The 14,927-nt window shown below is 41.8% G+C and overlaps 1 protein-coding gene across 1 annotated transcript; it reads right to left on the minus strand.

Moving 5' to 3' along the window:
- Positions 1-868: 868 nt before the first annotated feature.
- On the minus strand, positions 869-14,676 carry LOC122026151 (oxysterol-binding protein-related protein 4C-like). Its single transcript, XM_042584792.1, has 7 exons — positions 14,521-14,676; positions 13,756-13,929; positions 2,724-2,969; positions 1,876-1,972; positions 1,477-1,771; positions 1,297-1,399; positions 869-1,222 (listed from the first exon to the last, which is right to left on the minus strand). Exons 1-7 carry the CDS (start codon positions 14,521-14,523, stop codon positions 965-967), a joined length of 1,176 nt encoding a protein of 391 aa, XP_042440726.1. The 5' UTR covers positions 14,524-14,676; the 3' UTR covers positions 869-964.
- Between the last annotated feature and the right edge of the window lie 251 nt (positions 14,677-14,927).

Here is a 14,927-nt window from a genome sequence, read left to right on the forward strand (position 1 = left end):
GTTCTTCTCCGAAGGCTTCGTTCGTGTGACGAACGAATGACATATTCATGTGAATACCATAAAGGTGCGACCGCTTGATCGTGCTGAGATCTGCATCCAAAGAAAAGTTGCTACCATGATTGCGAAGGGCATGTAACAAAGGTATTCCTCTTATGTAAAACTTAGTATATGATAATTTTTAACTTCGTATGGATCTTCTAGAGAGGATTTAGTTAAATTTCCGCTGCGCTTTTCGCGTGTTTAGCGCACTAGATCCCTATATATTCATCTACTCTTTCGGGTCACGATAACTCGATCAGCTTTACGATTAGCTCATCGGTCTACTAGAGGACGCTCCTCGGGCCAGGGTATGTTACCATACTCATTCTTGATTCTTCACGCATTTCATTATTCTACTATTTATTTGATTTTTTATATATTTTTAAGACTTGCCTTGAACATTAGGGTACCAGGGATTGGGTAATCCGGTCATTGTTTGCGAGTAATGTTGACCAGAGACTTTCTGACAACTTAGTAAACAAAAAAGATAGCTTTATATCCTCCTCTCTAGATTATGGCATGCAACTCGATCAATATTCTAATCATATCATTTCAACCATTTCATCTTCTCAACTTCTGGATACGATGAGGACGTTGTAGGCTAAGTTTGTGCCAATTTTAAAATCAGAAACATAGACTTTTAAATTAGATTGACAGATTGTGACGTCAAAAAATAATGAAATTCACCGCTCGAATTACTTTGCAGAGATTCTTACCATGATATATTAAGAAATAGTTTTCCCAAAACAAACTTTCTTTTGATGTAAAAATTCATCAAAAATAAGTATATAATTTCATCAATATAATCAGTTTTTTTTCATCTTTTTACTAAAACATAAAAAGGAACTGAAACTTTCGCAAAAATATGGATGAAATACTTCAATTCTAATTTACTTTCACATAAAAAGACTCATGATCCGTTGTGTTAGGGGGGAACAATGATAGGAGCTGGCGGGACTAGTTGCTCCAGCGGCCAACATTCCCACCCTTCGTCCTTGGTGCGTGCCACCGAGAAATGCTTGGCAACCCAAACGTGATCCCCATTCATTTCCCTTTCCCTTCGTCGCTTCCTCTCCTCCTCCTCTATTCTCCTCTTCGCCTCGGAAGCTTTTCCCCAGTCCTTGTTCAAGATGGACCGGCTCACTTCGCCCCACACCCTCGCTGACTCAGTCGGCCACACCTTCTGCACAACCAGTTACTGAAATTGGTGTCCAGTTTTTGAATACGCGAGTTTTGGACTCAGGGCCATATCCATACCTGTGGAGCCACCAGAATTGGAGTGTTCAGTTTGGAGATCGCTTTCTTGGCGTCGTACAAGACCGTCACCTCCCCGCAGTGGACGTCTTTCAACCTGATTACTCTGCAAAAGAAAAGGCCAAATTAAAGGGATTTTTTTTTTTTGTATGGATAGAAAAACCATGAGTTGAGACAACGCACCGGTCCCACTGGCCGTCGATCTCGTAAATTGTTTTTAGTGTCTTGGAATGGCAGATGGTGCCCTTGACGGACCGGCAGCTCCCACCGAATCCGAGGAACACCTGGCTCTTGTAGTAGCAGAGATCTGCCCGGAGGCCCGACTCCTCGCACTTGATCCTGACATTCCCCAGCCAGTCAGCGCCAGTCGGTGGAAGTAGTTTTATCGATAAGTTCGGTGAGTCCATCTCGTAGTTCTCACCCGAGGCCAAAAGCCTCAGCTGCCTCTTTCCTTTGATGGTAGCTTCGATGCTTGTACCTTTGGGAATGAATTGCAGGAAATGAGTAACGATGAAAAGATAGAAAAATAGCCATGTGATCAGAGGATAGAATGGTAAGTTTGTGAGAGATAATATTACATACCTTGGAATCTGGGAATAGGGCTGTGGCACCAAATCATTTCCAGATTGTGCTCGCTATCAGTTGCATGGAGAGCTGAGACGGGAGGGTGATGGGACACCTGAAATCTCAGATATTAAAATTCCAAAGGTTGATTTGAATTGTATCAATCAAACAGTTGTAAGAGCATTGGCCCATTGATGATTTCCCTCCTCTATTTTCTTATGAAACTGTGGTATTAAGGAACATGCTTCACACATGTCAGCGAATTTGCATAGTCTTTAGTCCAGATAGCCACATATGACCTAGTTTTAAGGAACATCCTGTATTTATCAGCACTTTGATCGATTAAATTTTTTCTAAAAATTAATTAATTTATGTTTAAAAAATTATTATTCTTAATATAGTGTGTCAAATTAATGTTTAAGGGTATGAATATAATCAGAAGAACTAGATAAATACATATGATCTAATTTTATGTCATCTCGAACTCTTTAAGCCCATGAACCGATTTTGATCGAAATCAACTGATTGACTTAGAGAGTTCGGAATAACATAGAATCAGGTCTTATGTGTTAATTCTTCTGATTATATTCATATCCTCAAACATCAATTTGATATACTATATTAAGAGTAGTGATTTTTTTAACATAACAATTATTTTAAAAAATAATCAATTGTTATATTATAGCAATCGATTCGGAATTTTAATGTGCTGATGAATAGTTTTTCAAATATGTAACGAGCGATAAAATGAATATGGGATATGTAATTTAGTAATTTTGAAATTTTAGATACGTGGTTAGGTAGTTTATGGTTGGTTAAACTAGAAAAGTTTCGCATGATGAACTAGAGCAAAGATGGTGTGTCACCTGCTCGAGCAGCACGTTGAGGGATCCCTTAGAGACATGATGCGTTTCTCCTAAAATAGGATTGAAAGGTGCTTGTCCAAATATTGCTGGCCGTGTGGTTGATAGGCTCCATGCTACGACCGAGGTAAACCTTTCGAGGCTGCTCTTTCCTCGGGCACACTCTTGCAAGTAGTCCTCACCACAGCAGTAAACAGTTTCTCCATAGCATTGAAGCTGTGACTTGGGCATGTTGAAGAGCGAAGATAGCTGCACATCCAAAGAAACAGTTGTCAATTTCCTTTATGTTGAAAGCCTTGAAGAGCAGCCTTTCACTTGAATGATCGGCAATTTACAAACGGACAAACTTGAATTTTAGTACTAACTAAAACACGCAGACAATTTCATATTTATCATGTTAGTCATGTTAACCATTCATTACTCAAACCACGCATAAAAAAAAAAAAAAAAGTGCATTGTCCCTTCTGTTTTGACTATGGCCCAAAAGGGCTTGAAATCATGGTTTAAAAACACACATATTTTCATAAAACTAGTAGATGCTTATATGATGTGATTTCGAACTTGTTTTCCATCAAGGTGTTTTGTCTAAAACACCTTAATAAGCTAAAAGGACCCAAAATATTAAAAACAAAAACTCTATCAAAAGACTAGTAGGGATGCAAGTGTTCATGACATGATTATGAGCTCTTTTAGGTCATCAAGTATCCAAGTCAAAACATTTTGATCCCCATATGAACACCATTGCAACTCTACCAGTTTTATGATAGTGTTTCTATTCTTTAACCATGATTTCAAGCATTTTAGGCTATCAAAGTATTCGGTCAAAACATAATGATGACCCAAAAGGGCTCAAACTTATATCATATAGATATTATTGCATCCCTATATTGTTTTTTTTTCAACCATGATTTTGAACCTTATTGGGCCATCAAAGTGTTTTGGATCATTAAGGTCTTTTGGTGATCAATCATGATTTTCACCCCTCATGGGTCATCAAGTATTTTGACCAAATCATCTTGAAGGTTAAAAGGGGCTTGAAACCATGTCATTTGGACACTATTATATCCTTGCTACTCTTCTTCAAGTATTTCTATTCTTTAATCAAAGTGCTTTAGCTAAATATCATGATGATGCAATAGGACCCAAAATTATGTCATATCAAAATCATTGCATCCCTAGCCGTCTCTTGTTTTGTTTTCGAACCATGATTTGTACCCTTTTGAGACATCAAATTTTTGTTTACCAAAATACTTTAATGGCCAAGAAAAACTTGAAATTGTACCATATAAAATTTATTGCATTCCTACTAGTCTCTTAATAACGTTTTTGTTTTTGTTTTTTTTTTTACCATAGCATCAAGCATTTTTGGCCATCAAGATATTTTGATCAGTGAGTGGTCATGTGTCAGTGCCGAGCGAGCGGCTATGGGTAAATGATGAGTGAGCGGCTAATTGTCTAAGTACAGAGGGAGCTATTGTTTGTAAGTGCCGAGTAAACAACTGTTTGTAAATGCTGAGTGAGCGGCTATGTAAGTGTCGAGCGAGCAATTATGTGTATGGATTTTACCGACCGAAAGGTCATTGGGCACATGGGACCAAGCGTATAACTCGGTCGCGTGAAAGTCTGGATTTGACCGACCGAAAGGTTGTTGGGCGTATGGGGGCCATACTTATAACTCGATCGAGATGCGGGAGTCTACATTTTGCTGACCGGTAGTGTTGGTGCAACCTTAGGTCAAGGTTGACCTGGTTGACCTGACTCGAGTTGACCTGACTCGAGTTGTGTTTTGATGTTTGACGATGTTTGATGAGAAGAGAGTTGGATTCTTGATGTTTGACAAGAGTAGGTGTTTGGGAGATTATAGGTGCAACCTTAGGTCAAGGTTGACTGACTGATTCGGAAAAGTCAAGGAGAGTCGGCGAAAAGTCAGTGAGACTTGACGATGCACTTGCATCGGAGGGAAAGAGGGTACTGGCTGTATGGAGACTTGCGCACGGAGAAACAAGTAGTGGTACACGCGGAAAGTCCCACAGTTGGAATCGAACAGGGAGGATTTGGGCCGGTGAGGTGTGAGTGAGCCAAGCCATCGAAATCTGGTGAGTGAAGCGGTGAAAACCCTAGTAAGTGAAGCTAGGTGAAAGTCCGGTGAGTGAAGCCGAAAATCCGGATGGATCAAGGGTGATCGGACATCGGTGATGGGAAGTCCAAGTAGGTCATAGGAGACCGGATGCTTGAGAGGGAGAAAAAGTCTAAGTGGGTCAAAGGATTGACCGGACACTAGCAGGAGTCCTAGCAGTCAAGGAAGTGACCGGATGCTGATGGCCATGTCATGAGTCAAGATTGACCGATGTTGGTTTGGACTTGGTAAAACCATTCTGGGTCGGATCGATCTGATCCGATATATCTGACCCCGTCAATCAAGTATAGATGGCAGTGATAACCGATCGGCATCGTGACCAAGGAGTCGAGGAAGCCGCGAGCGGCCACGAGGGCCGCTTCGGGCGGGACCGCATGATATGTCCGATCGGTCCCCGCATCGGGAAGAGCCGACGTGCGTGGACCGATCAGAGGTTCCTGATTGGTCCATGGACCGATCGAGACAGAACAAACAAGCGAAGGCTGGAATAGGATCGACGGGACCGAACTGATCGGTCCCGAGATCCACATCGAGCGCACTAACCGGTGCTGATGCAACGGCTAGATTTCTTCTGTGTTTCTTCGTTTTCTTCGCAGGTTATAAAAGGAGGGCTGCTGCTGCGAGCCTGCTTCTTCTCCTTCTTCTAGCTTGCTGCTGCTTGCGATCTGAGCTTTGTTGAGCTCTCCCCAGTAAGCTTCGTGTGAGCTTCCAGTCGACGGTCAGCTGCTGCTGTTGTCCGAGAAGTTGTTGCTTCACAGGCAGTCGACGAGAAGGCGAGTTAGTGTTTGTACATTGTTCTTGTCTTTCTACTTGTATTTCTTGTACTCCTTCTTGTTGTTGCAAGTTTTGTGGCGAGGTTTCTCCACCCAGAAGGAGTTCATATTAGCCGGTTTTCCGGGGACTCATCCACCGACGGATTGATTGGACTCGTCCACCTTACGGACACGCCGAGGAGTAGGAGCCCTAATCTCCGAACCTCGTTACATCGGTTTGTTTGAGGTTTGTCTTCTTTTCCTTCGTTTCTACGTGTTATTTTCCGCTGCGCTAACCCTAGTTTGTAGAAACGCGACGATTTGGGGTCGGCTATTCACACCCCCCTCTCTAGCCTCCGTACGAAGGATCCTAACAAGTGGTATCAGAGCAAGGTTCGCTCTTCGTCGGATTAACACCCGTGGGAGCACAAGCTAGAGAATGGATCGACTCGGAGAAGACATCACGTTTCCACCCTTCTACGAGTGCTGCGACTTCGCGTATTGGAAGGTAAGAATGAGGTATTTTCTTATGACTAACCTTGAAAATTGGAGTTGTGTTCAATTAGGTTTCAAGCCTCCGATGGACAAGGAAGGAGAAACCCTAGAGAAGAAGGAGTGAACCAAGGAGCAAATCCACCAATCAACCATCAATGATGAGATAACGAAAATCATTGAATTCTCTTTACCTAATGATGTTTTGTGTAGGATAGGAGGATATAACGATGCCAAGGAGTCGTGGAATAGCGGAATAACTTGGCAAAGTTCCATGAGGAGAACTCCACTTCAAGTCATGAAGAGGAGTCAAGTGAGCCAAGGAGTTCACATCATGGAGGAATGGATTTAGAAGTTGAGGGCCACTCAACATCTAAAGAAGAAGAGGAGGAGAGTTCTTCTTCAAGTTCGGAGCAAGAAGAAGAAGCTTCTACCTCCGGAAGGGATGAAGGAGAGAGCGTTCATCCATCCTCAAACCTAGGTAACTCAAGCATTTTAATTTCTAGCAAATTACACATAATGTGCTTTGAGTGTAGGGAATTTGGGCACTACAAGAGTAAGTGTCCAAAGAAGGTTAGAAAGACCCCACCGGCGCCAAAGGTCAAGAAAGCCGGAATCCCGATACGCAAAGGCAAAGAGCACGTGGTGTGCTTCCAATGCAAGCAACGGGGACACTATAGGAGTCAATGTCCAAGGGGGAGACAACCTCGCAAGGACAAGAGACAAAGCACGTGTATAGGGGGAGCTAAGGCAAACCCTAAGGTAACATTTAAATCTCATTCTTGCAATCCTAGTAGGATGCATGCTAGTAGTCTTATTGCCATTGTCAATAATGATAAGCATGTTAACACTAGAAATCGATACATGTGCTTAGGAGCCAAGCATGTGAGCCTAGATAAGGATAACACTAGGAAAGCCAACCCTAGAATTAACTCATCTAAGGCTAAGGAAAACCTAGGTAGGAATCCCAAATCAACTAGACACATGCCTAGGAATGCCTCAAAGAACAATGACAAATTAAAACTTGAGGTATTAGAGAAGGAGAATCAAGTCTTGAGGTCAAGACTTGATACTTTGGAAAAGGCTCTTAAGAACTTGGAGAAGTCATCTCTAGGGTTTAAGGGTCAAAAATCAATGTCCAAGGACAAGAGAGGTTTGAGTCACAAACCTAAGTCCCAAGTGGTCAAGCCCACTTATCATAATGTTCCATTCGATTATGGAACAAAAACTAGGGCTAGGAAGACCACCACCAAGGTCACAAGGGAAGTCACCCCTAGAGTTGATCTTGATGAGTCCCAAATGACCAAGGCTTTAAAGCCTAGGAGAGTCATTAGGAGGGTTGCTAGGGAAGTTATCCCTAGTGAATATTTAGTGAACCCAATGAGCTCAAATAGGTATTGGGTACCTAGGAGCATCTTCTCTACCCCATAGATGGGTTAGAGAGTGTCAACTCAACTTTGAGGAAATTGACACTCAAGGAGCATTTTCAAGGTTTTTGGGAACCTTTGAAAATGAAATGGAACAATCATTAATATTTACTTCTTGGAAGAGTAAAATGTGTCATTATGGAAAATGATGATGTTAATTTCAATTGGCACAATTTGGGAAAATCTAGAGAACTCTTGAGGAAAAATGAAACATGCCAAGATTTGAGGATAAATTTGATCTTTAAGTGACATGAATGAATCTAGAGTTCAAGAAGTGTCAAAATTAGGATTTTGGCATATTAGGGCAATCAAGGGTTAAAGCTTAAGTATTAGCTAAGGCTAAGGATACTTAGATAGGTAATCTAGGTATGTCTTATTCATGCTAAATCTTGCCATGATTGTTTTCCCTCACATGTCATGACATCATATTTAAGTTTATCTTTTGAAATGTCATGATAATGCTTAGGTTAGTTTTATGTCATGTTTTTTTAAGTTTCAAACTTTATGCCATGACATCATGACATTGACACATGCTTCTATTTATGATATTATTTCATGCCATGTCATCATCTCTTGCATTAATAATCAATGAATTTGATTTAAGGATAAAAACACATTTTGATATTGAGATCAAAGTGTAGTTTAGCAAATGCATGAGAACTTAGCCTAAGATAACCTAAACCCATATCTCACATCAAAATTGACTTGAATGTGTTTGATACACTTTAGATGTGTGTGAGATATTAGGATCATGAGTTAGGATCAAGGTACATAGTTCTTGTACCTAGATGAGCCTAAGTCAAGAGATTGGGGATCATAGGGAAAGCTTGTGTACAAGTCATGTGCATATAGCCCTAAGATTGTGGTCCCAAATTAAAGGGTTTAAAATCATTTCAAAATTGATTTGAAAAACCTTGGTGAAGTTTTTCTAGTGATAGCATTCATCATTGAACAAAGTGATACAAAGTTTTTGAAACTTTGAGCTATTTCAAAATTTCTCGAACTTTGTATCAAGATTTGAAAATGGAAGTTATTTTCATAGAAAACTATTTTTCCTTGATAGTATATGTTATGAGGAATATATCCTCAAAATTTTATGATTTTTAGAATTTTCTGGAATTTGTTGTGAGTTTAATTTGGGAGAAGGAAATCGTAACTCAGGTCATCGGTCGGTCCTTGGATGGACGGACGACCCGATCGAACGGAGGATCGATCAGGGACCGACGGATCTGATCGTCCCCGTGAGCAATGAATTCTTGATTTAATGAAATTTCCAGAGATTGAGTTTCGGTCTCTAAGGTTTGAACTCCAAGACGTGTTGGTGCAATGGTCAAGGTGACCTGAGGTCTTAACTAATTGTCAAGGGGAGTTGACTTTTAGGGGAGTTTTGACTTTTGAGGATTAGTGATATGGAATTGTCACTAAGTTGAGTGTTGAGTTTAGTATCAGGGGGAAATTAAGGATGAAAGGTATGAGACTTTCATTGGGAAGAAACTCTTGACCTTGATTCTCTTTTGATGTGTGTCAAAAGGGGAGAGATGTCCCAAGGGGAGAGTGTAGGTTTTGGAAGAATGTTCAGGAAGAACATTGAAAACCTAAGTTAGGTTATCAAGTTAACCTAATTGATTTTGGATTTTGTCAAACATCAAAAGGGAGATTGTTTTGTGTTAGGTTGACTTGGTTGACTGACTCAGTTTTTGTTGTGTTTTGATGTTGTGACGATGTTTGATGAGAAGAGAGTTGGATTCTTGATGTTTGACAAGAGTAGGTGTTTGGGATTATAGGTGCAACCTTAGGTCAAGGTTGACTGGTTGACTGATTCGGAAAAAGTCCAAGCAGGGAGCTTGGCACGAAAAGATCAGACTTGTATGGAGCTTGAGAGACTGAAAAGTCCATGGTGGACGCGCAAGATGGTCGGATGGAGACTTGCTGGGACGGAAGTCAAGCAGGAGTTTCACGGAAAGTCTAGTATGGAGAAGTGAAGTCGAAGGGAGAAGTCTGGTGAAGCTAGCGATTGGAAATCGGTGAGTGAAGCCGTGTGAAACCCTAGTAAGTGAAGCTAGGTGAAAGTCCCGTGAGTGAAGCCGGGCAAGGGAAAATCCAGATGGATCAAGGGTGATCGGACATCGCGGTGATGGGAAGTCAAGTAGTTCATAGTGACCAGAGACTGATGCGGAGAGAAAAGTCTAAGTGGGTCAAAGGGACGGGACACTTAGGGAGTCCTAGCGAGCCGAGGTGGCCGGATGCTGGGCGCCAGTCAAGATTGACCGATGTTGGTTTGGACTTGGTTTGGCGAAACATGAGTTTGGATCGATCGTGATCGATCCGGTGCGATAATATGAATATTCGATCGATCGGTGATGTGACCGATCGTGCTGCTCGATCGATAACACTGATCGAGTGTCGGCCAGGTCCCGAGTGATCAGGATCGAAGCAAGCGGGCAGGCAAGGGGCTCGTCGATGCGGGGCCGGTCAGCCCGGTCGGCTGCATCCGTCGAGTCTCGTCATCATCGATCGTGGACCCAGGATTCCCGATCAGAGCAACGGGTTAGAATAGGATCGTCGGCCGATCATGGGCCGGTCCAGCATCCCGCGACTAGCTGCACTCGATATGAAAGCTTGGCTTCTTCTGTTTTTCTTTCTTCGGGTTATAAAGGGAGTGCTGCGAGCCTCGATTCTTCTTCTCTCCTACTTCTAGCTTGCTGCTTGCCTGCTGCGATCGAGCTTTGTTGAGCTCTCCCAAGAGCTTCATGTTCGATGTCCGGTCAAACCGGTCACTACTGCTGTTGTCAGTCTTCTGCATCAGCGGTCAAGTTAGTGTTTGTACATTGTTCTTGTCTTTCTACTTGTATTTCTTGTACTCCTTCTTGTTGTTGCAAGTTTTGTGGCGGTTTCTCCACCGAAGGAGTTCATGGCGAGTCGGGACTCATCCACAGACGGATTGGTGGACTCGCCCACCTTACGGACATCGAGGAGTAGGGCCTAATCTCCGAACCTCGTTACATCGGTTTGTTTGAGGTTTGTCTTCTTTCCCTTTCGTTTCGCTGCGCTAACCCTAGTTTGTAGAAACGCGACGATTTGGGGTCGGCTATTCACACCCCCCTCTCTAGCCTCCGTACGAAGGATCCTAACAGGTAGGTCGTTGGGTGCATGTGGACCACTCTTATAACTCGGTCGAGAGATACAAGAGTCTGGATTTTGCCGACCAAAAGGTGGTTGGGCATGTGGGAACGACACTTATAACTCGGTTAAGAGACGCGAGAGTTTGAATTTTACCGACTGGAAGATTGTTGGGCATGTCAGGCCCATTCTTATAACTCGGTTGAGAGATGCGAGAGTCTGGATTTTGCCTACTGGAAGATCGTTGGGACCATGAGGACCACGCTTATAACTCGGTCGAGAGACGCAAGAGTCTGGATTTTGCCGACCGGAAGGTTCTTGGGCATGTGAGGACCATGTTTATAACTTGGTCGAAGACGCGAGAGTCTAGATTTTACCAACTGGAAGGTTGTTGGATGTATGGAACCATGCTTATAACTCGATCGAGAGACGCGAGAGTCTGGATTTTGCTGACCAAAAAGTCATTGGGCGCATAGGGACCATGCTTATATCTTAGTAGAGAGACGTGAGAGTTTGAATTATCTTTGTTATGGTGAGCGAGCAACTGAAAATCCCCCTTATTTTATAAGAGCAAGCATGCTGATATTTTTACTAAGAGAGAAAAAAGATATATACAGTAGTAAATACTTTTGGGAAAATACCCTCAAGTTCGATAAGGTTGAAAATAGTTGGCGCTCCATGGCTGATTCAACCTCTTGCCATTGAAATCTTGAAAGGTAGCAGAAGCCAGAAACAAGCTTCTGAACAACTTCATAAGGCCCGCTCTATTGGGGTTCCAACTTGCTAACATTTCCAACCAGCTTGATTCTTTTCCAAACTAAATCGCCCTCTTGAAAGAATCATCGATAATTGGGCACAGGCACAATGACTTGGTTGTTGACTGAAAGAAGACCTTTTATTCTACGGAGAGACTTCCTTTCGATCTTGCGTACACTTAGACGAGCAAATAAAACGTCAGCGCCCAGAAACCAGGAGGGAGTCTCTGGCGAAGGCCCTCCAATGCTTAAGTCAGTACAATTCAGGACGGGTGAACAAAGAATAGTAGAGAACGTGCGCGCGAGAGTAAGCTTCAGATGTTCAGAGAACGTACCTTGCCAACGGAAAGGACCCCCCTTTATATACCACCTCTCATAAGCTCCGCAATCATGAGGTGACTTAAAATGTCAGAGATTGTTGGGTAATGTGCAATAATTGTCCGAAGAATCTTACAATACCTATATGTATATATGTATACTTCTTTTGTCGTTTATAGCTTATACCGTTGCTAAAGCCCTTGAAGGAATATACTGTTATAAGTGGTAGGCTGATGAGAGACACAATAATCCTTAAAGAAGGTTCCAGCAGAATATTCTCTGACATGTGGTTGTTATTCTGACAGGTTATTTGGATTCTCTACTCATGCTATCGGCTGAGTATATCCCGGTTGGCCCATAAGACCGGTCATCTCTATGTCTGTCCTTACATTAAGCTGCTTTATTATGTATTGAATGCTATTAGAAATTCATTCGGAGAATAATATAATGCATTAGGCGTAGTGGAAGTCCATTCAAGAAGACATATGACGAACTGTGCGTACTGAAAATCCATTTGAGAATTAATATGAAACTGAGTGTCTTAGGCCCGACATGCCTTTTATTTGACCAAACATGTATAGAGAGATTTATGAGACTAAGTGTCTTAAGCCCGGTTGATATTTTATCTAGCCGGACATGCATAGAGAGATTTATGAGCCTCGGGGAAGTCGACCCTTATTCTGATCATACCTATGACTAGTCGATTGTGAGGTGGGTCGAACATTCCGGCCAACTTCAAATGTCGTCTTTAAGCCCGATTAGCTATTGAATGATTGGACATACAATCTTTTCATTTCGAGAGTAAAACACTAAACCCCTTATGTTCGACTAACTTAAGGATTGGTCGTCCTTCTCCCGAACGACTTATAATCCGGTCGGACTGGATCTAAAAGTCTTAGCACTATGCGAATAACGAAGTCAGATGGGGAATGCTCTCTTCCCTTGACTTTGACCGTCACATTGACCTTCACCACTGTGTCATCTTTCCGGTTCACTCATTATAATCGGTATCATTAGTCATGCAACCTTGAGGAAGAAAGAACTGCAAGGATGATGGCCAAATATTGTCCGAGGTTGGGGATTATAAACTAATTCGAGAATTCATGCCATAATTGAAAAAAAGTTGAAAAAAATTAAGAGCCAAAGGAACCATTGTCAGGAGCTCAACATAGTTCCTATCGATTTATGCTCTTTCGTCGCATCGATCAAGCCGAATGCATCACTAAAGAACTCGATCTGCTGGCCAGTCTTGTACCTCATCCTAATGTTGACAAACGAACGTGACTAGGCTCACATGATTTTATAGTCTTTTCATGGTTAAAGAGACAAAGAGGTAGCCTTGGGAAACCCACAGCTTACTCAGCCCATATGTTAAACAAAGATAAGTAGGCTCACAGGACAACGCAGTCCCACTCATACTACAAGCCCCTACAACTACTGGTTGTTTCAACTATGACTTTTCTCAGGGGAACCCACCAAAAGAGCATTAAATGCCAATTAATTAGCTTACGGTAGAAGGTTAACGTCACCAGGTCAGGCATAAAACACTAAATTTGGGTAGTCATACAACAAGTTCATAAGCAAAAGAAATCATAAATGGCGTCTCAAACAAGGCTAGCTTACAAACTAGCATATCTCAATCAAAACCAATCAAAACCAAGTTCTATAAAACTTGAAGTTGATATGTCCTACTCTCTGCTCCACGTCCCTTTGCACTCTTTTGTATAGTTGGCAAAGTTTTAGAATTCTGGTTTTAAAAGAAGGAAAAAAATAGTGCACTTATCAAATTGATCAAATAAAAAAAATAGTTTAAAATAAAATTAGGATGAAATATTTATTATTTTTGATATTCAACTTTTCTTGGTCGATGACATTGTTTAATTCATTTGTTTGGGGATTGAGGGCTCCTTAAATATTTAAGCATATGTATACCGCTAATTGATTCAGATGGTAAGGAACATACTATACTAATCTGCATATCAACCAACCCTATTTATAATCACATCCCAAATACAAATATGGTAATAGACATGCCTGGAAGCGTGTGAGGTCGGATCCTGGCCGTACGTTGCGGAAGAGGCTGAAGACTTGCTTGAGGAGGTTGGGCGGGCGGTGCTCCGCCGCCAGCCCTCCCTCCAGAGCCAGCGGCGCTGTCAGCACAACCGCCTTCCGCTGCGCTTTTGCTTCCTCTTCCGCTTCATCCATAATCTGCACCGTGTGTAGATAGAAAGATTCTCGACTTGGTTTATTTGCAAATTCAATCCGCACGGGGAATAAGAAATATTATAAAAAAGAAAGGACTAACTAGTTTACCGGATTTTAAGTATAAAAAAAAACGAAGAATAGTAGGATAATTACTTCATTATTGCTTCGAGAAATCGTAAAGTGGAATCGAATAAATCAATGCATCGGCTAACTTTTTACCTTGGCATTCTTCTCCATTACGGGAGAGTCGTTTGCACGTTTCGATCACAATCGATTTAAAGAAAAAATAAAAGGCGAAGGAGGATCAAAACACCACGATTTGGGAGTATTCGGGAATGAAGCAACTCATGAGTATCGCCGCCGTTAATTTCCCAATAAGTTTGCGCTTCTGATCACAGGGGAGTAGTCTCAAATCGCTCGATATCGCTTTGAGAAACAGAAAGCAAGAAAGAAAACCACAGGCAGAATCAGTCGATTGTTCAATTTGCACAAAAGGAGCATCGAACCGATCTCGATAGTTACTCGCGGCATCAAGGTGATCCAATCCGACCGAAAAAAGGAATAAGACGAGGAGGAGATTGAGATGATACTTACCATCAGTTGAAGTCGGATGAAGTGAATCCAACACGAGGCGGCGCTCCGATCTGGAAGGGGCGCTCTTTCTCCGTCGCGATCGCCGCCCTGTGGCGCTCTGTCGAGTGCTCGATCTCCGACGGAAGTTGCTATATTTCTACAATCTGCCAAAAATGCTCCCAGTTATTATCAATTTACCCAAAACGGTACCCGATAAGCAACAGTTTCTACTGCCTTTTCCTTTCAAAAGCTAATCAACTTTCAAATATTGGAAAATAAATTTAATTTGCAACTGGTTATTTTATTTAATTCAAAAGTATTTTAGAATTTAGAATTTAGAATTTTTATGGAGATTTTTTATATGGAAGTTATTTTGGTTGGCGTATTTTTTTAACGTTTTTATCATTCAAATATAAGGATAATTAGTT

Source organism: Zingiber officinale, chromosome 10A (assembly GCF_018446385.1).
Source record: "Zingiber officinale cultivar Zhangliang chromosome 10A, Zo_v1.1, whole genome shotgun sequence".
Taxonomy (NCBI): domain Eukaryota; kingdom Viridiplantae; phylum Streptophyta; class Magnoliopsida; order Zingiberales; family Zingiberaceae; genus Zingiber; species Zingiber officinale.

What these genes read in the sequence shown, in the direction of transcription:
- LOC122026151 (XM_042584792.1), bottom strand. An exon ending in CCGACCTCACACGCTTCCAG is followed by an intron (nt 2,970 to 13,755) that starts GCATGTCTATTA and finishes TTGGATGTGCAG; the next exon opens with CTATCTTCGCTCTTCAACAT. An exon ending in TCAACGTGCTGCTCGAGCAG is followed by an intron (nt 1,973 to 2,723) that starts GTGACACACCAT and finishes CTGAGATTTCAG; the next exon opens with GTGTCCCATCACCCTCCCGT.